Genomic DNA, 26,472 nt, shown 5'->3' on the forward strand with positions numbered 1-26,472 from the left:
TACCAAGGCATTTATTGGTCTTCTTGGTTGTATTCTAACTTTCCAGCTCATTTTTATTGTTTACAATAACTCAACAGTCTCACAATAGATTGTAAATCAATTAAATGTCATTTACCAAGGCATTGGTTGGTCTTCTTGGTTGTATTCTAACTTTCCAGCTCATTTTTATTGTTTACAATAACTCAACAGTCTCACAATAGATTGTAAATCAATTAAATGTAATTTACCGAGGCATTTATTGGTCTTCTTGGTTGTATTCTAACTTTCCAACTCATTATATACTCTCTCTCTCGAAGTGCCATATCATGAGACTTTGGCGATCATGTTGTGCCACAATTCTCTGTCTATTGCCATATTCAGCAACTCCACTTCTTTGGTATTCTCCCCTCTATTCCGAATCCATTCAGCTATGCTGGCCAACCAAGTGACTCTTTTCCTCCCCTGCTCCTTCTTCCTTCTATTTTCCCCGTTAATGCCAAGTTCTCCAGACCTCCCTTCCTCAACACATGTCCCATGAATCTCATCTGTCTAATCCTAATATCCTTCAGTAGTTTCCTGCATACTCCAGCTCTTATCAATACATCTTCATTACTAACTCTATCTGTCCATGGAATTCTCATCATTCTCCTTAGAAACCACATCTCACATCTTTCCAATCTTTTTCTGAGGTCAGTTGTGATTGACCAGGCTTCACTTCCATACATCAGCACAGGATAGATGTAGCAGTTTAATACACGCAACCTGGTTTCCATACTCATCGCACAGTTCTTCAAGATATTCTCCATTTCTCCAAATGCGGATTTCGCAAGGACTATCCTTCTCTTTATCTCCGTTACACACCTGGCATCATCTGTTATTTTGCTCCCAAGATAGTTAAAAGAGGACACCTGCTGAATTAACTGGTCTCCTGCTTGAAGGTTACACGTTGGACTCTCCTTTTTTGACACTACTAAACACTCTGTCTTACTACAATTTATAGACAGACCCATCTTTTCGCTCTCTACTACAACCACATCCAGCAACCTTTGGAGATCTTCAGCTGACTCTGCCAGTAGAACTGTGTCATCTGCATATCTGATGTTTGTAAAATTTCTACCACAAATTCTCAAACCCTTCTCATTATCTAGCTCCCTCAAGATCAACTCGCTATAGTAGTTAAACAAGTCTGGTGACATTACACAGCCCTGTCTCACTCCTCTTCCAATACTTGTGTAGTCACTGCACTCCCCATCTACCCTCATGCATGCAGTCTGTTTCCAGTACAAATTTTGCAACAATCTAAGATCCTTTCCATGTAGGTCAAGCTTGCTAAGTTCTTGAAATAGCTGCTCATGCCTTACTTTGTCAAATGCCTTGGTGTAGTCTATGAAACACATGTATACATCTTTCTCTGCATCTCCACTGCCCTTTCAGTTATCATTCTTATCACAAAGATGGCATTCCTGGTGCCTGAATCCTTTACAAAACCATACTGCTCACTCCCAATCTCTGGTTTTAATCTGCTTCTTGCTCTCATAAGTAGTATCCTCAGAATGATCTTGGTGACATGACTCATGAGGCTGATTGTACGATGTTTTTCACATTCTACAGCACCTGGTTTCTTCGGAAGGGCAATAAAAATGGACTTACTCAGGTCCTCAGGGAAGCTTCCATCCTCGTATATCTTATTGATCACTTCAGTTAACTTTTCCACTCCATACTCTTCTAATGCCTCAATCATCTCGATGGCTACACCATCCGGTCCTGCCGCCTTATTCTTCCTCAACCTCTTGATTGCTGTTCGTACTTCTGCTTTCAAGATCTTTGGTCCTTCTTCTGAGTCAGGAAAGCTTGGCATTGCTTGTCTAACATCAAAAAACAGCTCCCCGATATACTCTGTCCATCTTTTCAAAATATCAGTCTTTTCAACAAGCATTGTTCCATCTTTTGCCTTAATGCATCCAGAGTTTGAGCAGCCAGACTTCCTTCCAGTGAACTCATTAAGTCTCTGATAAATCTTGTGGTTGTTGTTCTCTAGTCCACTCTCAATCTCCTCACACTGTGTTTTAAGCCACTTTTCTTTTGCCTCCCTGCACTTTTGCTTAATTTCTCTATCTAGATCTTTATATTATTTACTTGATCTAGTACTAATCTTCTGTCTATCCCTCATCATTGATAGTATCTCTTCCGACACCCATTTGTTCTTCCTTCTTCTCTCTTTCTTAGGTAAGGATTCTTTGGCTGTCTCAACAAGGATGTCTCTCATTGCATCCCACGTAATCTCTTCACCTTCATCTACAAGGATGTCAAACTTATTCCTCACTTGAATGGAATATTCCAAACGGATCTCCGGACTGTTTAGCTGCTCAAAGTCTAATTTCTGTACATTTTTGGCTTTCTTCACCTTTTTTTAACTTTGATTGAAGTGTGCAAACCACTGGAATGTGGTCACTTCCACAATCTGCCCCTGGATATGTTTTTGCATGAGTCACTGCCCTTTTCCACCTACTGTTTACTGCAATGTAGTCAATCTGATTCCTCGTCACATCACCAGGGCTATTCCTTGTGTATATTCGTCTGGGATGCTCTTTAAACCATGTATTTGTTATGGTCATATCCTTAGCTTTACACCAGTTCACCCATCTGTCGCCACGCGCATTTCTTTCACCCATCCCATGCTCTCCAACTGTGTTTCCATCTTGTTCATGGCCAACCTTTGCATTCAGATCACCCATGATGAAATTTATCTCATCTGATTTGCATTGGGATTTGGCCTGGTCTAAGGTCGCATAAAAGTTATCTATCTCTTCATCTGTGCTGTCAGCTGTAGGTGCATAAACCACTATGATAGAGATATTGAAGGGTTGTCCCTGCAGTTTGACCAACATAACTCTTTCACTCACAGCCCAATAGCCCAGCATACATTTAGCCATATCACCATCCAAAAGCAACCCCACACCTTTTTCATGTTTGTCTCCTCCAGCGTATATACTAGTATAATGAAAACAAATATACAGTTGTGTGCACAATTTAAACATTAAATATGACCACCTGCAATACCATAAGTTACAATTTACAACGTTCATATGAATTCGTTAAAATATTGGTATGTTGCAACTTGAATTGGATAAATCATATTATCAACAATTATGGCGGCAGTACACAACCACATTGATGGATTGGAAGTTGAAGGATTTTTAGATATACAATTGCAACGAATCAAACTGTACAACAGTATGTTTGTAAATACAATTTGTTTTGTATCCTTGTTGTCCTTTATTATTAGTATAATACAAAATATGTGTATTTCCAGTTTCAAACTTATTAACATTCACTTGGAAACAGAATAATGTATACATTATAAAGTGTAGATCATTTAATCATAATCATAACTAAGAATAAATGTTAGTTAAAATAAGAATATTCTGCAATTTTAATGCCACTTTGTAAACATTTTTTTATAATTTAATTTTTTTACTGCCATATAATTAAGTTTAGTTTCTAGATGTTTGTTTTACTTTGTTTTTCTGAATAAAGAAACCTTTATATGTTAGTCTCTAGATGTGTATGGTGTTAACCAAATTAACCAAATGTATTTCTATGTATACATTTTTCAAATTATTTTGTTAAAGCTAACTACTTTTCTTAACTATGATACCAGTTATTCCGATATTTACTGTTCAATTCAATTTCGTAACCGATATATGGCAAGAAATGCCATTCAAATGCATGGTCCAATCTAATGCATGGTATTGATGCTTCTATACAATATTCTTATCTGTTAATACATTCAAATACAGTACTATTCAAAGGCATAGTCCAATCTAATGCATGGTATTGATGCTTCTATACAATATTCTTATCTGTAAATACATTCAAATACAGTACTATTCAAAGGCATAGTCCAATCTAATGCATGGTATTGATGCTTCTATACAACATTCTTATCTGTTAATACATTCAAATACAGTACTATTCAAAGGCATAGTTCAATCTAATGGATTGTATTGATGCTTCTATACAACATTCTTATCTGTTAATACTTTCAAATACAGTACTATTCAAAGGCATAGTCCAATCTAATGGATGGTATTGATGCTACTATACAACATTCTTATCTGTTAATACATTCAAATACAGTACTATTCAAAGGCATAGTCCAATATAATGGATGGTATTGATGCTTCTATACAACATTCTTATCTGTTAATACATTCAAATACAGTACTATTCAAAGGCATAGTCCAATCTAATGGATGGTATTGATGCTTCTATACAACATTCTTATCTGTTAATACATTCAAATACAGTACTATTCAAAGGCATAGTCCAATCTAATGCATGGTATTGATGCTTCTATACAACATTCTTATCTGTTAATACATTCAAATACAGTACTATTCAAAGGCATAGTCCAATCTAATGGATGGTATTGATGCTTCTATACAACATTCTTATCTGTTAATACATTCAAATACAGTACTATTCAAAGGCATAGTCCAATCTAATGCATGGTATTGATGCTTCTATACAACATTCTTATCTGTTAATACATTCAAATACAGTACTATTCAAAGGCATAGTCCAATCTAATGGATAGTATTGATGCTTCTATACAACATTCTTATCTGTTAATACATTCAAATACAGTACTATTCAAAGGCATAGTCCAATCTAATGGATGGTATTGATGCTTCTATACAACATTCTCATCTGTTAATACTTTCAAAATTATAAAAGATCAATTATTATCAACCTATTGGTAAGATCAATATATATATATGTCATGTTATAAGCCTGTTATATAGTCTGTCAACATTTTTTGTTTTAGTATTTTATGTTTTTAATATAATCATGTTTGTAATTGTTATTATGTTTTTAGGCATGTAGTACATATCATGTTTGTAATTATTATCGTCTTTTCTTATTTCTTTTTAAGGTGAACACACTGTGTACGAGTTTGCTATTTTTTGGTAATTCTTTCCATTTAAATTGTCAGAAATCAAGTGTGATACATCTAGTGAATCACACAAATCGATGAGAACATTTTAGAGATTGGTTACCCTCTCATTATGCCCAGTCTCTCAGCTGAAATATGTCAGGAGTCAATTGTGATACATCTGGAGAACCGCACAAATCGATGAGAACATTTAAGAGATTGGTTACCCTCTCATTATACCCAGTCTCTCAGCTGAAATGTGTCCTATGTGTTTACATCTCTGATATGATGTTATATAGGCCTATATTCTAAAAAGAGAGATGGGAACAAATAAACTGACTCTGAAACAAAAATTATTAAAGTAAAACATGCAAACTAGATTGAAAATGAAAGCCATTTATTCTATGATTGTGCACAGCTAATTATTATGTTATGATACCATATTATATAGGAATCAGTTGTTAATATGTTATGATACCATTATTATATAGGAATCAGTTGTTAATATGTTATGATACCATATTATATAGGAATCAGTTGTTAATATGTTATGATACCATTATTATATAGGAATCAGTTGTTAATATGTTATGATACCATATTATATAGGAATCAGTTGTTAATATGTTATGATACCATTATTATATAGGAATCAGTTGTTAATATGTTATGATACCATATTATATAGGAATCAGTTGTTAATATGTTATGATACCATTATTATATAGGAATCAGTTGTTAATATGTTAGATACCATATTATATAGGAATCAGTTGTTAATATGTTATGATACCATTATTATATAGGAATCAGTTTATAAAATGTAGTGTTAACTATCTGTCGGTTATTTTGTACTCCAAAGCAGATGTATTTTGTGTAGTTAAATATCTATGGACGTTTTATTACGAAAGGAAAATTATAAAACACATTTTAAATATTTTTATATCACTATTTTGAATATAAAGTATCTAATTTACAGTACTAAATTGTTTATATTTGTATGATAAAATAATTATAAATGAATAAAAGCGGGATGATATTTCCATGAAATATTTTTAATTACCGTGATAATAATTTGTATATTTTGAACTTAATTCATTTTAAATCTGTGTCGTTGTAAGAAGAGAACACCTCAATTATTGCATCCGCGTCTCTTTGGTTGCCGTTTAAATATCACGTCATCGTTCATCATCATTACCGTTCGTGTTCATTATCATTGTCACTATCGTCATTATTATCAAATCATTATTCGTCACCATCATTCGAAACTGTATATTAAAATGTAACGGATTCTTTCGGAATTCTGTGTGTCACCTCATTAGTGCAGCAATGTGTACTAATTCGTGTCTTTAAATTTTTTCTAGACTTAAAAAGAAAGAGATCCAAATACTTTGAGGAACTGTAAGCACGCCAAAAAATAACAACTCATCATGGTGAAGTGAACATGAACAAGGCCAACAGCCATAAGTCGCGTGCTAAAACGCATAGTGATACCAGACCGACAGACCGACCGACCGACATAGTGAACTATAGAGTAAAAATAGTAGGCAAACATCATGAGTAAAAAAAGGTCACGATAACTGGTGTGTAATACAAAATTGCTCAGTTGACCATAAATACAATAATATGATAATACGTCATAATCATCGTAACCAACAACATTAAATAGTTAGATTATTCCTCATGAATGTTATAAATAATAAACTGAATGAAGCTACTCTAAATAAATATAAAGTTTAGATAGGAGTTAAACGCTTAATGATGAGACCAGTGAGTTTGCAGAATTTGATAATTACCAATTTAATACAAAAAATAGAAAGACAAAAAGGAGGTGGTCTATATTGCCAACGGAACTATTATGTGAGACACTTACCGACCACAACAACTGCCCTTCTTTTGAATGCCTTTTGATTAAAGTTACATTACCAAGAATGTGCAAACTCTTTAGCACCAATCGGTCGAACCATCACAACTTTATTCTTATCTGCTCGACGAATGAGATAAACACTAAGATCATAAATCACAATGAAGACACAGTTCTACGAGAGTTCGTCAGTTAGATCTTTCGGCCAATGTATACAATGGAGATGATCCTTTTCTCTCGGATGGTAATGTTAATGCCAAAACTAATTTATATAATTCAATTATGCATGATACTTACAATGAGCATTTCCCAGTGATTACTAGCAGTAAGCGGGTTACAGATAAAACTGACGCACAACATAAGAAAATTAGTTAATTAATTAAGTTGCTAAATTTAATTTAAGATAAATTTTAAAAACTGATCAATGGGCCAGACTTCGGAATTTTGTACAAAACATAATTTAGGTTACCAGCATAATTGCCATCAAGAGAACCACTCCAGTTATATTCATATACTTTTTTTTTGTATAATTTGTTCATCATTTTTATATTGTAATTGTATTTCTTTCATCTCGTGGAAGAACACATTTTGTTGTGAACGAGCCTCCGTTTTAAAATAAATATATTGTTATTATTATATATGCCTGGAAAGTACGGAAAAGGCTTAATATAGCTTGATTTAAAAGCATTTAAAGCTGGTCATCCCGACAATTAACCAGTGAGCTTAATAATGGATTTTGCACATACTAACTCCAATTATCACGAATATGTTGAACAGTGTACTAGAAAGATATTTTTTTTGGAGGATTGGAAGAAGTCCACTCAGTTTACAATATGAAAGGTTAAAAATGCCAAGACTGTAAATGTGCTTAGACCTATCTCGCTCTCTCCATTTTTGTTTGAAAATTTCATTTTTCAATGGATTCTCTAGAATAACAGTGACGGATAAGAGGCAATAGCTTCAAGCAGAGCTCGACAACTTTCCATCTTATCAGCGTCATTGACAAATCCTGAAGGGTTTTAAGAGAGATAGCTTTGATGCAAATATTTGTGTTCATCGTGTAGGTCACTCTGTATGTATCAATAGGTTAATTGAGCTTAGGATTTGGTCGTCAATAGCACATCATGAATACTCGATTTGCGAGAGTGGTCTCTGATACATACCAATTAACTGTGGAGTACCTCACGGTAGCCTACTTTAATAGCACCCACCCTTTTCCTGGTGTTATTCAATGATGCACTCACTGTGTGCTGTGGAGGTTACAGTTACTTAAACAAGTGGTGCAATGTAACTGGTAATATGACACCGAAACTATCTAATTGTAAGGTGATGTCGTTACAACTATTAAGATGTTGTTAAATTTGAAGTAAAAATGATTCAGTATTAAAGGTGTTGAAAATAATTACTCGATATTGTTATTCATAATAATTTAAAATGTGATACGAATACTGAGGAGATTGTTTCAAGAGATCTGTGTTTGAAAATGATATATTGATAGATCTATTTATTGAACAAACAGTAGGCCTAATAAAAAAAAAGATGTGTGGGAATTGTATGTAGTTGAAACCGAAACACGACATAAACGCCCTGGTACAATATTGTGTGTATGCATTTGGCGGAGCGTTATTTGAGGGAAAATTCCCCGGGGCATTTATTATTTGAGGAGGTGGAAGGTTGGGCGTTTATTTCAAATGATGTATTATGAAGAGGACGCGACGCGTCATTCAAAGCGGGGCGTTTATTCGAATAAATACGGTAGGTTATTAGTTTTAATAAGTTAATCACTTCCGTAAAAAAACGACAAATGACAAAATAAAATGGTTAAATTCTCTCAAAAACCCATTTACTTGTAGCAATTTGATTCTTTTTTTACAAATTACAGTTTTTTCAGGTAAATTCAATTTTTGTCAAAGTGGATAACTATTAATGTGACATTAAAATGGCATCTGTAATTAACGTGGCCAAAATTACATTTCGATGATTATGTTGACACCTTAAATAATGAACAAAATATATATTGCGATATTAATTTGATTAAAAAATCAGGATTAGGATATGACATTAAAAAACGTTATCACCACTTAATACGGAACGATCTGGGAAGACAACTTTAGCTTATGGTTATAAAAGATATCTCTGATTATTTGATGATAAATAGATGATTATTGATGATGTATGAATTATTTGATCACAGTCATTCCAAATTACATCTTTCTTGCGTCTTTTAGTTAATAGATTATAATGATTAAGACATGGTTTGTTCTTCCAGGCCTAAAAGGCTGTCGATTGCTTTAAGATCGATTGATGAATAGGGTCACATCCCTACCATAGGCCTAGATCTGCAATATTTATTACACAATAGTATATCCTGACTTGCAATGATCTCAACCATGATCCTGTTTTAGAATGATTTTTTTGTTGTTGAAATTAGATAAATTCGTATTATTAGGCCTACTTTTTAAATTTATTAACATCACGTAATTTCAGTAATTTCCCAGGGACGTCTTCTTAAAAAAATCCAGGTAATCTCTTTAGACTTAGACCAAAGAATGTATATCACAAGAATGAGTATTCCGCGATTTTTGCATGAGAGCTCCAGAGAGAGAGTGATGCCCGCCCTCATAAGAGCGGATGTATACATACTAAATAAGACTTGATTTAATAGATATTATACATGTCACATTACATAGAATTATGATAATATATTTTGCAATTGTAAACTATTTTATAATACATATTTATTAACAAACTAGTGTACATTCACTTTTACAGACAATTATTTACTAACATGCTAAATTAGTTCACAAAAAAGGCCTAACACAGCAATAGGTGGTCCAGCCTTTGATTAGTGAAACCGTCACAAAAAGTTGTATACATTCCAGATACATCCTCACTCATGGCGGCGCCCTACCACATGGACAAGGAAAATCGCGGATTACTCATTCTTGTGAGTCGTCGGCAGAGGTCGCACACGTGTGTGTACTACCATGGAGCATGGATTAAAGAATAGATTCTTTAATCCATGCATGGAGTAAAGAATAAATTACTTTCTGTGATAAAAGTATTATTTACAATGCTGTGGTGTGGATATATTTGAATCTATTTTAAATGATTTAGATATACGTTTATTATTATAATAATATTCTTAAACGGGCAATAAACTTGTACTTGTGTCTTGTACATTTTTAGGGAATAAGTAATTCGGTCTTTACTTACCCTATTTAGAATACGGTAATGGAGTATTGTAGCAGTCAAACGATGTCCAAAGCTGGAAGTATCCTAGGCTCGAAGTAAATAAACTATACGGAGTGTAGAAACCACATGTCCACACGAAGCGCGTACGTACGTGCGCAGTGTAAGGCTAGGCTAGTTAAGGACAATAATATATACAACGGTACAATAATTGAAACACGATAACATACAGTAACACGTAGTAAAATATGTAAAGTTAAAACGCTAAATATCAAAATGTAATAGTGCTAATAATTAGGACAACTAATTATTATCGTAAAACTTGTATTAAAACTCGCAATGGTTTGCTCATAGAAATGTCGATGTCTTCTCGTTGAAAACTTGACGCAGAGAGAGAGAGATCGCTCGTTGCGCGTTCGCTATATTTACAACAGCAATTTGCATAACTTTACGCGTTGAGCGCACACACGCAAATATGTGTGTGAAGTTCCTACATAGCTCCCCCCTAGCTCTTTGCCGCTAGGTGAGAGCGATAGAAAAAATAAGTTCATAAAGTTAGTAAAAAGTATTCAGGTACAGTCATGCTCATTGAATTTTTGTGGCCAATGTACGTGTCGTCCAGAGCGAGTTTGGCGGGGTGGCGACGGTGCGATTGCAATGTGCGTCTCTGTCGTATGATGTTGCTGCCTGACTAGGTCCGTAGAATTAGTTTGATCCGCATCTAAGTAAGCCGGTTTCAGTCTATCGAGACTTACTGTGTCCTGTTTTCCTGCAAGTTGTACAACGAAAAATTTGTCGCTCCTGCTAACAACTTTAAACGGGCCATTGTAAGGGCACTGTAGAGGCTTGCGGACTTTATCACAGCGAATGAAAACGTGTAGCTAAATCTGTATGTACGTGTACCTTACGAGAATTGTGTCACGTCGTATGTTTTGCATAATGCGCTGCAGTCGATGAATATAGTTACTAGGGTCCAAGTCAGCATTAGTGGAAGAAGGCGTAACAAACTGCCCTGGCAAACGTAACGTGGTGCCGAAAACTAATTCTGCTGACGATAGCCCCAAGTCTTCCTTGACCACCGTGCGAAGACAAAGAAGTACTAGCGGTAAAGCATCTGACCATAGCTGAGGGTCGTCGAGGGCCTTAAGCGAACCTTTGAGTTGGCGATGGAACCTTTCTACTAATCCATTTGCTATTGGGTGGTATGATGTAGTGTGTATGCGTTTCGTACCCAGTAAGTTCACTAGCGCATTAAACAGCGATGATTCAAACTGGCTGCCACGATCGGTAGTAATGGTCGATGGTGCCCCAAACATGGACACCCATTTACAAACGAAAGCTTTAGCGACGGTTGCTGCCGAAATATCGGGAATCGGTAAATGTGAGCGGTTTGTGGTCTGTGAGCATGAAAAATTCCCTTGCTTCAAGCAAATGACGAAAATGTCGGATAGCAAGGTAAGCGGCTAACAGTTCTCGTCCGAATGTGCTGTACCTTGTTTCAGCTGGATTCATTCTGAGTGAGAAGAATGCGATAGGATGCCAGACGTCTTTTACCATCTGTTGTAGCACACCACCAACCGCAAAGTTAGATGCATCAACCATTAAACATAATGTGGCGGATGAATCGGGATGTTCCAGATAAGTTGCCTCTGCAAGTGCTACCTTAACAGCCTCAAAAGCCGTAATCGCCGTCGGTGGTAATGTAATCAGTCAACGGATGAACTATATCTGAACATTGAGGAATAAAACGCCTGTAGAAGTTGATTAATCCTAAGAATTCACGCAGTTTACGGACTGTGTCGGGTACAGGAAATGTTTCGATAGCTTCTATCTTGGAACGTAGTGGTCGGATACCCATGTCATCGATATGATGTCCCAGAAATGTCAAAGACGAAACTCCCCATTCACATTTGACAGGATTACCTACAATACCAAATTCTTCAAGACGGTCGAACAACAACTTGAGGTGAATTTCGTGTTCTTGTTCATCATTGCTGGCTATGAGAAGATCGTCGATGTATGCGTATACAAAATCCAAACCACGTAAAACTTTATCGATGAACCGCTGGAATGTCTGTGCTGCGTTTCTAAGTCCAAACGGCATTCTTAAAAATTCGAACATCCCAAATGGTGTCGTTATTGCGGTTTTCGGCACATCTTCTGGTGCAACAGGTATCTGGTGATAGGCTCGTACCAGGTCAATCTTAGAGAAAACTTTCTTTCCCTGAAGCGTATAGCTGTGAAATCGTGAATATGAGGGATTGGATATCTATCCGGAACTGTAGCATTATTGAGGGCTCTGTAGTCTCCACATGGTCTCCAACAATCACCTTCTGTTTGCTTCGCAACCATGTGAAGCGGCGAAGACCAGCAACTTTTTGACGGTTAAATAATGCCCAGCTGAAGCATATGGTCAAACTCAGCTCGTGCGATTTTGAGTTTCTGTGGAGCCAATCTCTGAGGTCGGGCAGCGATCGATGGACCTTTGGTAGTTATACGATGAGTGACATCATGCTTAAGTTTGGCCTCTTTGAAACTCGGACGTGTCATTTTGGGAAAATATTTGCCAAGTATTGATTCATAACGTGAATCAATCACAGGTCGAGGCAAAACAGGGCTAAGCGAGCAGAGCTTAGATGCAGTACCTTGCACACTTAAATTAGTAGTAGAATCAATTAACTTGCGGTGTTTAACATCGACTAACAAACCAAAATGTTGCAGAAAGTCTGCGCCGACAATTGCTGAGGGAATATCGGCTATAGTAAACACCCATCTGCATGTCCGTCTAAAACCAAAATCAAGTGTTAAAGATCCTTCACCATAGGTGTTGATTTGAGAGTTGTTAACTGCTTGCAAAACAAAATCACTTTTTCGCTGTTGACGGTCTTGTTTTGTTGCAGAAAGGACGCTAATCTCGGCTCCTGTATCTACTAAAAACTTTAGTCCAGTATCTCTATCATAAATGTGAAATAAGCGACTATCAGAAATGGTGCCGGACGAATTCTTCGCAGTTATTCGCCGGCTTTGGAGTTTTCCGAAGTTGGGAAACTGCATGGCGACCTGCACCTACGTGCTGCCTTGCCAAACCGGGTGTGATACCAGCACTGCTCTGAGTCATTTTCATTGGTTTGTGTTCTGGAAGAACGGTTCCGATTTCGGCTTCTGCTCCTGCTCTTATCCCGATGTTGATCGTTTGCCAAGGATGATACCATTGCGGTCAACTTGTTAATTTCCGCTCGTAGCGTTTGAATTTCGTTTCGGTCGGCGTTAGCACTTGTCGGGTTAGAGATTGCGGCTATTCTGGGTTGGCTGGGAGACACCTCTAAAATTCTGTCGGCTAATTCCGCTATCTGAGCGACGGTAACGTTTCCGCCTGTTGCGGCTAAAATCAGTTGCACGTTATTGGGCAATCGCTGAATGAACAACTGTTTCAAGATCGAATCCTCTAATGTGCGGCTTCCTAACAACTGATACATTTTGCGCAATAGTAAGTTGTGTTGGTTTTCTGTCACCCAATTCCTCCGTAGTGAGCAGTTGGTGCAACCGTTTCTTCTCCGAATCGGAGGTCCGCTTAATTAACTCTTCCTTTAAGTTGCTGTATGGACCCTCAGCAGGAGGAGCTAAGAGCAGATCACGTACCTCCGGGACACGATCGAAGGCTGTAACGACGCCACGATATAGGCAAATTTTGTAGCTTCCGTGGTAATATTGCGAGTTGCGAACTGCGCTTCCACTTGGGCAAACCATATCGCGGGATCGTTAGCCCAAAATGGTGGTAGCTTGAGGGTAAATGCCGCTAAAGGTAATGCGCGTTGCGTGGCGACTGGTTCCCCAGCATTACCTCCCGCTTGATCCACAGCAACTGCTGCTTCGGCTGGAGGAGGATCTTCCATTTTCGCCTCAAAAAATTAATAATTGTTTTAGGCCTACCTTATAATTAAAAGCAAACTGTGTTTTGTAACAGAAATGTTTTCAAAAATAGTTGTACGTAGTACTATAGTCCGATCAATGCTGTTTGCTGCCTCGTATACAGGATAGGCTTAGATAGGCCGAGTATCGCTAATAATAGCCCACAAATGTTACATACAAGAAGTACAGGCTACAGATGAATACTCCACTAGTCCATACGAATCACGTCGGGGTCACCACTTTAGGGAATAAGTAATTCGGTCTTTACTTACCCTATTTAGAATACGGTAATAGAGTATTGTAGCAGTCAAACGATGTCCAAAGCTGGAAGTATCCTAGGCTCGAAGTAAATAAACTATACGGAGTGTAGAAACCACATATCCACACGAAGCGCGTACGTACGTGCGCAGTGTAAGGCTAGGCTAGTTCAGGACAATAATATTGTTTCAAAGTTCTTGAAAGGGTTATCAACACTCAACTTTTATGTCATGTTTCGTCCATTATTTCCCAAGATCAACATGGCTTCATGCCCGGTAGATCTTGTGAAACAAACCTTGCTACTCTTCTGTCTACCGTGTATGAAGCCATCGAAACTAAAAAGCAATGTGACATAATCTACACCGACTTTAGTAAAGCTTTTGATAAATTGTCCCACAACCTATTATTATTAAAACTTCATCAGTTTGGCATCAATGGTACTTTATTTTCATGGTTTAAAAGTTATCTTGGCGGTAGGATGCAGAGAGTTGTAATTGATGGTGCCACTTCCAATTCTCTCCCAGTCATCTCAGGCGTGCCTCAAGGTTCCATTCTTGCTCCCTGCTGTTCAATATATTTGTTAATGAAATACCAAATCTCTTTCAAAATTCCAACTGTCTTATGTTCGCTGACGACCTCAAGATTTACAAAATTATTACCACTACTGAGGACTCCGTTGCACTTCAGGCAGATCTGGAAAGACTCGGTACGTGGGTTTCCGACTGGAAAATGTCCCTGAAGTCCGAGAAATGCAAAGTCCTGTCTTGCTCTCTTAAGAAAAAACCTATTATTTTCGCTTACTCAGTTCAAGAAGAAGTCCTTGAAAGTGTAAACTCTTACCGGGACCTCGGCATTTTCATCGACCGTAAACTGACATTTATTTCACACGTTGATCATGTTGTCAGAAAGGCCAATAGGCTGCTTGGGCTGATGTGGCGCAATTGCAAACATTTTTCTCCATACACCAAACGTGCGCTTTATCTTTCCCTCGTCCAACCATCTTTTAATTTCTGTTCAATTATCTACAATTCACTCTCTGCTTCTCAAGCCTCCAGAATTGATCGGACCCATAACAAGTTCTTGCGCTTTGTCGGCCCAGCAGCCAACCTGCCTCCTATTGTTTCTCCGACATCTAGGAGAGCAAGACAGGACTTGCACTTCCTGTATAAATGTCTTACTTCTAAGTTTGAATGTGATCTTGTTTCGTTGTTTTATTTTAATGTTCCTGTTCGTAATCTTCGTAGTAAACCCGTTCTTCATGTTAAATTTTCTCGTGTCAATGTTTGTAAAAATGGTATTTTCTGTAGACTCTCGTCATTGTACAATTCTTGTATTTTAAAAAATAATTCTTTAGATATTTTTAACTGTAATTTTTCTCAATTTAAATGTATTATTAATGAAATTATTTAAATTTTCTTTTTCATTTGTATATATTTATATTGGCTCATATTTTATAGTTTAGCTTTTATTTTCAACCTGTTATTGGTGTTTTACACTGTTGGTTTGATATAAAGAATAAAGACCATATATACAACGGTACAATAATTGAAACACGATAACATACAGTAACACGTAGTAAAATATTTAAAGTTAAAACGCTAAATATCAAAATGTAATAGTGCTAATAATTAGGACAACTAATTATTATCGTAAAACTTGTATTGAAACTCGCAATGGTTTGCTCATAAAAATGTCGATGTCTTCTCGTTGAAAACTTGACGCAGAGAGAGAGAGAGATCGCTCGTTGCGCGTTCGCTATATTTACAACAGCAATTTGCATAACTTTACGCGTTGAGCGCACACACGCAAATATGTGTGTGAAGTTTCTACACATTTACTCTTGCAGGCCTAATTTGTTCTAATAAAAACAGAAATGACCATTAAATCAGTTAATAATACATTAAGTATTTTAAAACTCTGGTTATATAGGCCTATTGTATGTCTAATAATTATTGTATATTATCAACAATACTTAAATAAGCCTATGCCTTCGTAAGAAAATAGGAGGAACACAATAACATTACAGTATTTCGAAATTCCTTTTTTATAGCGATTTTTGGAAAAATTAATATTTAGTAAGGCTTGAATTATTTCAGGATTATACAGTTCCATAGTAAAACCTACCAACATTGGATTGCGAAAACTCTGAAAAGGCTACTACTGCTATTGTTTTAAAACAATGAGGGAGTGTCTTGAATTCCATTTTAGACAATGAAGGTGGTGTAGCATGGTTGTTTTTTTATTAACATAACAATGAAATGTGTTACGTTTCGTGTCTTCAATTTGTTGAAGTGTTATTAACAGCAAAGTTAAATATAAAAATAATGGTGAATTATTTTATGTTTTTAAAAATTAGAGGGAAGCTAGATTGCTTGTTGTGTGTGATTAATGGAGATGTTAATATTAATGTTACATTTTATTATGTTATTTATCCAATATTTACTATTTTTATAAATTGTCACGATTGTTGTAATTCAGTTTGTTAACTGCAAGAACAATTTAAATAAATAAACCTTGCTTATTATTGTTGTTGCGTCCGTTTTCACTTACATTTCTTTTCTTACGTTATGTTAATATAATATGTTCATTATTGGTTTTATATTTATTTTACTCTGTACAGTATTTGTAAAAATAAATGTTATTAAGTTGTGGTATACATTACTGATTCTGATTTTCAAATGTACAAATTCTATGTGGCAAACTTCACCGACATTGATATACAGTAACAACAACGATAAATGAAGAAAAACATAATTAAAAGTTAATATTTATTTGTAAAGTACACTTAACACACACTCTTCTTCATTATAACTTATAGAAGTGCATATTCTTAAATTAATCTAATGACAGTACATTCGGTACATTTAAGGATTCTTTTAAAACAATAACCGGAGTGCGCGCATCTTTATAAGAGAACATCATTTTAGGGAATATTACTTATTTCTGAATTGTCGTCTGAATTGTTAACTGCACTTTTACTGATTATCTACGAACCATGAACGATTGTATTGAATGTCGCGAACCCGTAACGGAACAGCAAGAAGGACTGTTTTGCGAAGAGTGTCACAGAGATGGCAACATCGTCGGTTTGACTCAGGAGTGAAAAGAGCAGCGTACAGGTTAGCCGTCGAAGAGGGTTTTATTGATTGGACATGTAGAAAATGTGCTCCAGAAAACAACGTCCAACCGGTGCCGCAACTGGAGATTTTTGCAGCCGACCTTGGCGACTTTTTGGAACCAATCGTTCATAGAAGAAGAGGTACTGAATCTTTACCCTGAACCACAACCAATACCAGTGATGCCTGCTGTTGATGATGACATCGTTACTTATCGGCGATTATCAGGAACAACAAAACGTGGGAATGTAAGTTCTTAAAATATTTATAATCTATTCTTTGTAAAAATTTTTTTATTATCGCATTTTCTTGTGAAAACCAACTTAACCTTCTGTTGTTTCAGGACTCGTTTGTAGACAGTCATGGGTACCAATATACAGAGAAGATTGATAAAAGACGGGCAAATACAACATGGAGATGTTCTCTCAGAAACAAGAATGTGACGTGCAAAGCAACAGTGTTTGAGAAGAATGGAGTTGAAACATTGTGGGACGAGTACTGCGAGGGCCAACGTAGTGTACGTTCTCAAATGCTTGCCGCGAGTAAACTTATCACTCGCAATGCTCGCGTTGAATAGTGCTAATGTATGTATGTTAGTTAAATTAGTTAAAAAATTAGTAAAAAATCTTATGTTAGTAATAAACATTAAATATAATTTTAAACTATTTGCAAAATACGTTAGTTAAGAACTTTTGTAATATAACATGTTATTGCTAGAAATAAAGTCAATTTTAATGTATGTAAAGAAGTAAGATATTAGTGAAAATCGTATGTTAGTAATAAACATTAAAAAAGATATTGTTTCATTGTTACATTTTAAACTATTTGCAAACTATATTACTTATTAGTTAAGTAGTTTTGTAATATAACAAGTTATTACTAGTATACTAGTAATAAAGTCAATTTTAATGCATGCTAGTGGTTATATATAAAAAAAACAATTATAAATATAAATGTTATATTATATGTTTATTTATAAAATATGGTAGTTAAGTTAATTCGTTCCTAAATTCTCAAACTTATAACATGTCTAAATAAAAATACAGGAATTGATAATAAATGTGTTAAGATTGTATATAATAAAATAATTTTCATTTTTCTCTATCTGTGATGAATCTAACTGTATCTGAAAAGAAATCGTAGTATTATATACAATAATACAAATGTAGAGAACAATCGGTAAAGCAATGCACCCCTATTTTTTTTAATGGAATAAGCCACGGAGATCGCCAATCTAAACAATGCATTTAATATAAACAATGCAAGCAAGCCTGGCGTTCCATACTAAATACATGCGGCCGAACTCGTTGGCGGCCGAACACGACGGTATTCACTCGAGAGGAATTAATTCGCCTACAACCAGATGTAACTCTAAAGCCAATTGATCTTAAAGCGATTCCTATTCACTATATACGTAAAAGGAAGAGAGGATGCAGAGGAGGTATTAAGGCACGGGTAAGAAGAAGGAATTACAATAACTATAGTAGATTTAAACCGGCATTGCCCACGATAATTTTTGGTAATGCTAGATCGTTAAGAAACAAAATGGATGAATTACAAACGTGTTGTAAATATCGAAATGAATACCGAAATGTGTGTGTGATATGCATATCAGAAACATGGTTTTGCAATACTGATCCGGATGAATTGTTAAGTATTGATGGGTTTTCCTTATTTCGTATGGATAGGAGCAGGGATGTCACCGGTAAAGCTAAAGGCGGGGGTGTATGTATCTACGTGAATAATAAATGGTGCAGAAATGTTTCGGTAAAGGAACAATATTGTTCTGTTGACATTGAATTGTTGACACTTTCGTTGAGACCGTATTATCTTCCGAGAGAATTTAACAGAATATATATTACTTGTGCGTATATCCACCCAAATGCTAACGACATGATCGCGGCACAGACTCTGAGGTTATTCGCAGGATGGAGAAGATTGCACCAGATGCACCAAACTTTGTGATGGGCGATTTTAACAAGGCCTGCAAGATCAAGAAGTTCCTACCTGAGTATAGACAGTATGTTAAATGTGCTACTAGAAAAGAAAATGTATTAAATAAGTGTTTTGGGAATATTAGTGAAGCCTATAAGGCTTATAAATTACCAGGTATAGAAAATTCTGATCATAATTGTATTAATATTATTCCGAAATATAAACAGAAACTTAAAAAGCAGAAACCTATTGTTATAGAAAGATTAGTGTGGTCTGAGGATAAGGTTAATGAGTTAAAAGGGTGTTATGAAGCCACTGATTGGAATATGTTCATAGACTCTTCGGAAACTTTAAATGAGGCTACAGTAGCAATTGTTGAATACATAAAATTCTGTCAAAATCTGATCTTATCCAAAAAGAAAATTAGAATATTTAATAATAATAAGCCTTGGCTCACAAAAGATGTAAGAAAGGAATTACTTAAGAAATATATTGCATCCAAAAACAAATGCAACGATATGGAAAAGAAAAAGATTCAAAAATGTGTAAATAAGAAAATCAAAGCATGTAAAAAAGAATATGGAGAAAAAATTGAGAACAAATTCATATTACAGGTATGGGGAAGAAAAATAATGAAATGGAACACAGTTTTAAACCAAATGATTTAATATTTTTTATTCTAGATTTGATGAAATAAATTTTAAATGTAAAATGACTGCATCTGCTGAAGGGTTTAAAAATGAAATGAATGATAAAAGTTCAATAAAAATTGATGTAGATGATGTTAAGAAATAATGGAAAGGGTAAATGTTAGTAAAGCAAAGGGTCCGGACGGTGTATCAGGGCGTTTGATTAGATCATGTGCCTCTCAGCTTTCACCAATAATAAGCCAGCTTTTCCAGTGTTCACTGAACACGGGGGTGGTACCTGATCTATGGAAGGTCTCTGAAATTATACCTGTTCCGAAAATGTGTAACCCTAAAATCATTAACGACTTCAGACCAGTGGCATTAACATCTATTCTAATGAAGATCCTTGAGAAAATTGTTAGAAGTCAACTAATGTCTGAATGTAGTGATTTTATGGATAATAACCAATTTGCATATCAATGTAATAGAGGGGTCGATGATGCTATTATAACCTTGTTAGACCTGGTGGTTTCACATTTAGATAAGAAGGGGACCTATGCTCGAGGGCTATTCATAGACTTTTCTTCTGCATTTAATTTGATGCAGCCTCATATTTTAATGAACAAAATGTCTGAATGGAAGGTTAATCCTTACCTTGCTCTATGGGTTGGTGATTTTCTTACAAATCGGCTACAGTATGTTAAAGTTGGTAAATCTATCTCAGAGATTAGAAGGATTAACACTGGTGCACCCCAGGGGTGTTGTCTGTCACCAAGTTTATTTACAATATATACTAGTGAATGTCGATCTTCATGTAGCATGTGTCATATAATAAAATACGCAGATGACATGGTACTGATTGGTCTATTGAAAAATGCTGACGATCATGTGTATAAGGCTGAATATGTTAAATTAATGTCATGGTGCAATGACAATTACTTAAGATTAATTTTAATAAAACTAAAGAAATTATATGGGATTTTAGGAAAAAGAAAAATTAAAAAAGTTATCTGATAGTTAATGATCAGACAATTGAACGTGTTCATGAAACCAAAAATCTTGGTACACATATTGATGATCAACTTAGTTTTGAAAAAAATACGGCCGAGATAATTAAGAAAGGTCACCAAAGGTTATATTTCCTAAGAAAGCTAAATAAATTTAATGTTAGCTGTGGTACTTTAAAATTATTCTATGAAACAGTTATTCAATCAGTACTAGTTATCTCTTTTATTGCTTGGTTCGGTAATTTAAATGAAACACACAAGAAAGGTCTCATTAGAATTACTAAAATAGCATCAAATATAATTGGTTGTACGGTTAATGATTTAAAATATCTTTATGAAAAACAGGTCCTAAGTAAATTAAGTAAAATTTTAGAAGATAAGAAACATCCATTACATATGAGATTTTTTAAGAACAAGTCAGGCCGGTTACGGGCTCCTAGAGCTGATACGTCAAGAAACCGACTGTCTTTTGTACCAAATTCAACTCATATTTTTAACTCAAAGATTGTTAGATCATAAAAGCGCACATGCAATATATATTTTAAAGTTTTACTGTTGATGAATGTTTTAATTAATGTTTTTAAATTGTAAATTTGTTCTATGTATGATGTAATTATGAATGTTTTACCATATTTTTCTGTCGAGGAAAACAATTTTTCCATGTACAATTTAGTATATATGGAACGAATAAAGATTTGATTTTGATTTGATTTGATTTGATTTGATAAACTACACCTTTACATAGTTGGCATAAACTACACCTTTACATAGTTGGCATAAACTACACCTTTACATAGTTGGCCTAAAAATAACATAAAAAGAATACAAACAATACAACAAATGGATACAAAATAAATGGCGTGAATACAGGAACAACTAATTTTAAACCAACCGACTCGATCTATGTTGTAGTCACACATCACTGAAATAAAAAACCATTAAATATTAGAGTAAAAAGTGAAAATAATCATAATAACTTAAACTATAGTATATATAATAATAACTGAAAAATATCGATAACTGAAAAGGTAACATACACTACTCCACACTAACATTTGCAAGCTAGCTCTGAGATTATAATTTAGTTTTTCCATGATCTTTATCAACATAGATTAAAATGTTATTGCTGAGGAAAAGTGTATAGTGTTTATATGTACTGTTGCATACAAAGTCACGTTAAATTAATAATGTTTCTCTCCGAAGTCCAGGCAATCTAACAACAGGATGCAGGATCTTTTATGCTATAATAATAAATTAATAATGTTTACCTCCGAAGTGCTATACTAGATCACGTTATACCCAGATATTTATAATTTATACTACACTATAGATAGAAAAAGAGATCATTCAAACATACTAATATCGATCAGCAAGAAGATAATTTTGTAAAAAATGAGTTGCAACCATAATTTCCACATTTGGCTAGCCTGAGATCATGTTTACTATTATAAATGCCAATACCTTTAGTCTTATAATAGTGCCCTCTATAATGGTTTGACATTTTTTCAAAATATTATAGTGCCCTCTATAGTTTAGACATAATTTTATAAAACCTCCAGGAATATTTAATTTTTCCAAATTGATAATTTTAGGTTCACATGAATTGACTGCTTTATAATTATCAGCGAAAGACGCTGCATGGATCCATATCAGTTTGTATATTGCGTTAATGAGGACGATTTTTTATTTGTTATTTTTTAAATCCTTTTGGCTCATCTGACAAAGCTAAGTCCTATGCAGATCTTCATTTTTTAAATTTCCTCTCGGCATTTAATACCATCGACTCTCTTATGTATTAATAGATAAGCTTTGTTTTGCCCATGCCTCACCTCCATCTATCCAATCTGGAGCAGTTGTATCTTTGATGGTGATTTTACTGAAATGAGTATTTTAAGAATGTTGTTTATAACAGAGGCAAAATGTTTTTGGGAAAAAATGAGACCGTCGATATCTAGCTTTTAATGAAGCAATTGTTGTGGAATATTTAATTTCAGTTGGTAGGTTATTCCATATTTAAGAATATTGTTTTTAACAGAGGCAAAAACATTCCACAATATCAGTGTTCAGTGGCATGGTACAAGTTTACACCATGAGGCAAATGTATTTCTAATGTTATATTAAAATGGTACAATTGACGTTAATGCTATTAGGCCTGTCAATTTGGCTGATATGCAAGAGCTTATGGTCAGTGTGATAAAACTGGGTAGATTCAGAAATACAAGATATTCGATATAATACTCATAACGAAGAGTTCAAGTATGTTTACATGACCATTGCGTGATGGTATATCATTACCATCTTTAGGCCTATACAGGATTACACTATCAGGTAAAAGAAAAAATACTTGACCTTGTCGTTACCATGACCATTACGTGATGGTAAATCATTAACCTGAGTTAAAAATATATCTTGTAAAGTCTAAGAGAAAGTCCCCTCAAGAAAACATCTAGCACGGGGATGATAAACTCGCCGATTTAATGAATTCGGTTGTACATGGGTCTAAAAGCATTAAGAGTAGAAGTAAGTTTATAGTGAAGTCGTCTTTATTACCATCAGAACAAATGCTTTTTTTTTGGTAAGAAGTTGGTCTTAGTTCATTATCAATATATCGTCGTTGGGTTCAAGATCATGTCTTCTGATTAATAAGAAAGACGACTTAACCAGCACTACTTTTGGACCGAGTAAACGGTCTTGCCTTTATAAGAAATAACCAATTTGAGGTATTTCAGTGTCAGATTTAGAATCATTGAACCACGTGTCAGAGTCGTGTTTTGGGACGACTGGATTACTTCCAAGTCTCTAAACTTGTTGACTGTCTTACTGCTTCTAGCAATTCAAATGGTGGTTTACATGGTCGCTCTAATCCACACGTTCGTTATCAGAGTCGGAGGCATATTCACTGTCAACAGATTCTGTATCATTAGTTTTAAAAAAGAAGTCACTGAACAGAGGCAAGGAACATGGGTGTAGTACCAGATGTCAACTGATTTGGCGAGAGCGTAAAACTCATCCTTTAAAAAGTTGGCAAAATTCAGATGGAATCAATAGTTGCAATTGTCGCATTGATTCGATCTGACACACTTAGTACAAGAACCGAATGGATCCTTAGTGGGCCGAGGTTATATGCTATATCACCACTCAGTGCGAGAATCAAAAGCGAACAAAATGCAAGATCAGTATATGCTAGTATGGTTTATTTTAAACTTAGGAATGACGAACGAATAAAGAATCTATGTATAGGCTGGCAAGTTTTGGAAAGCGTGTTATTATTTGTGTTGATTCCACAGTATCAGTTGACTTTAACAAGTATTCTGCCTTCCTCCTTTTACAAATTACAGATATTAATAGAACTACTAGGGCAGTTCTTTGATGTCCCATGTTTGCTGTATGTGGCCTGTACAATACAGACAAATAAATAAATAGATAAACGGTACAGCTTGAAACAAAAACAAAGGGATAAAACTCAATTGTAATTTAAAATACAATGGAGATCACGGTTAAATCAAAACAACTGTACAGTTCTTGTGAGTATATAATTACAAATTACCGATCTCTTGACAATAAGTTAGTGTTATTTCTTTTGTCGAGAAACTACTAGGCCTATATTTGGAAAATCACAAGAATGGCAGGGCGTAGGATTGTAATTGATGTATATACTTGAATTTAAACAGGATGCATGTGTTCTTTTGGTAAAACGCAATCTACAAAATGTGTCACCTGCTTCACAAAGAAGATAGCGTTATTCCATCCATAATCCATACAGGTTACCTACATCTTTAATACAGTAAGTCGTTTGTTATACACAGTTCAGTTCATTGTTGCTATATTATTATTCATAGAGAGCACTCCCGGATCACGTCATTATTTCTTATAATATATTTTGAAATTTTAAATAATGCCATGTTTAACCAGGTTTTATATTTGTTTCTATATATTTGGCATTAATGAAAATAATGTATTTGTTCTGTATATTGGAAAAAATATATAAAAAGAAATATATCTACAATATGATTTTAATTATTTGTATATAATTTGACACACGCATATATAAAGACGGGTAAGTGTGCTCACAACACTCAATTTATGTTGTAATGTGTGACATGAATGAAAGTGTAAATATTGGTTGGTATGAGTAGGTTTTCTGTAAACTTATGTAGTGATTTTGTTGTCAATGAGTGAAATGGAAACGTCTAGGAAAGGTATAGTGCTATTAGTCATATGTTCTGTGAAAGTGATGTTGTGTGTGGGATCGATTGAGTTTAGATGATAATTAAGGTTGTCAGCAGCTCCTTCTGGAACAACTGCTAAAACGTCATCTACATATCTTTTCCATATCAGTGACTTAATTTCTGTATTAGCTGTTTTAAGTGCTTCCTCTCCTAGCCATTCTAGAAACAGGTTCACCACAATAGGGCTCACTGGGCTTCCCATCGCAACACCTTCTATTTGTTTATAGAAGGATCCGTTGAAGCTGAAATAGGTGGTATTTATCAGAAGGGACAGCAATTCTAAAATGTCATCGACGGAGAGATTTGTACGTTCTTTTAAGTCATCATCATTTTTTAGTTTTATTCGTATGATTTTCAATGCTAATTCTGTGGGTGTCTTGGTGAATAGGGATACAACATCGTACGAGACAAATGTGTAGTTCTGTGGGACATTTAACGTCGCAAGTTCTTTAACTAAGTCTTTGGAGTTCTTTACATGGTGTATAGTGTTTCCAACTAGGGGCTCTAAAATATCGGCGAGGCTTTTTCCTAAGTTATAGTATATGGAGTTGATGCAGTCAACAATAGGACGAAGCGGTAAATTCATTTTATTTATTTTTGAAAGGCAGTAAATTCGTGGTGTTACTTCTGCTGTAGGAAACAGTATTCTTTTTTGCTTTGGTGTTATTTTCTCTTCTTGGATAACACCAAGCGGTAAACTTGACATTATATTGGATCATAATAGAAGTAACATTTTATCACATTATATTGTCAGATCCAAATGAACTTATTTAACAGTCCATTGTTGCTTGATAATTTATTCATTCAGAGCACACCGGAACACTTCATTCAATTTTTCAATAGTATATTTATATAATACAATTTTTAATAACCAGATTTTATATGTTTTTAATATTTTGTAATGACCAATTGATGATATATTTAATATGTATATTGGACAAAATAAAAAAGAAATATATTTTACATACTATATATTATTTGATATAACTTAACGTACGCACATACAAAGCAGACAACTAACGGGTAAACTTTACTTTGATTAGAAGAAATAAATGTTTATTTGATTTGATATAATAATTCTAATATTTGCTAAGTCTACTCTGAGACCCGTAAGGTCCGTATTAATGACTGGACTATCTCTGGATTTAGTCTCGACAATCTTTAGTCCTGGAATAAACCAGTATCAAAATCGGCAAAAGATAGTCATAAATACGGGCCAATGAGATTGTGGCCTACACTATGCAGTCATTCACATTAACCTCAACAAGTCACTGATCGTTTTATATTTTAGTAGGCCTACATATAGATATAGATATCACATACCAGTCCATAAATCACATTTAGTCCAAAATATCATAACCAGCAACTACAATTGAAAAACATTCATGTAAACAAGAAAAGCAATTTGCAAATAT

The 26,472-nt window shown here is 34.8% G+C and overlaps 3 protein-coding genes across 3 annotated transcripts; all 3 read right to left on the reverse strand.

Annotated features, from left to right (window-relative positions):
• Positions 1-1,363: 1,363 nt before the first annotated feature.
• LOC140044194 (uncharacterized) lies at positions 1,364-11,290 on the reverse strand. Its single transcript, XM_072088672.1, has 3 exons — positions 10,878-11,290; positions 2,384-2,970; positions 1,364-2,100 (listed from the first exon to the last, which is right to left on the reverse strand). The coding sequence occupies exons 1-3, from the start codon at positions 11,288-11,290 to the stop codon at positions 1,364-1,366; spliced, it is 1,737 nt and encodes a 578-aa protein (XP_071944773.1).
• Positions 11,291-12,359: 1,069 nt separating this feature from the next.
• Positions 12,360-13,028, reverse strand: LOC140044195 (uncharacterized). Its single transcript, XM_072088673.1, has one exon. It carries the CDS (start codon positions 13,026-13,028, stop codon positions 12,360-12,362), a length of 669 nt encoding a protein of 222 aa, XP_071944774.1.
• An 11,949-nt stretch (positions 13,029-24,977) lies between these two features.
• LOC140044196 (uncharacterized) lies at positions 24,978-25,763 on the reverse strand. Its single transcript, XM_072088674.1, has one exon. The coding sequence runs from the start codon at positions 25,761-25,763 to the stop codon at positions 24,978-24,980; it is 786 nt and encodes a 261-aa protein (XP_071944775.1).
• Between the last annotated feature and the right edge of the window lie 709 nt (positions 25,764-26,472).

Source organism: Antedon mediterranea, chromosome 3 (genome assembly GCF_964355755.1).
Source record: "Antedon mediterranea chromosome 3, ecAntMedi1.1, whole genome shotgun sequence".
Lineage (NCBI taxonomy): Eukaryota > Metazoa > Echinodermata > Crinoidea > Comatulida > Antedonidae > Antedon > Antedon mediterranea.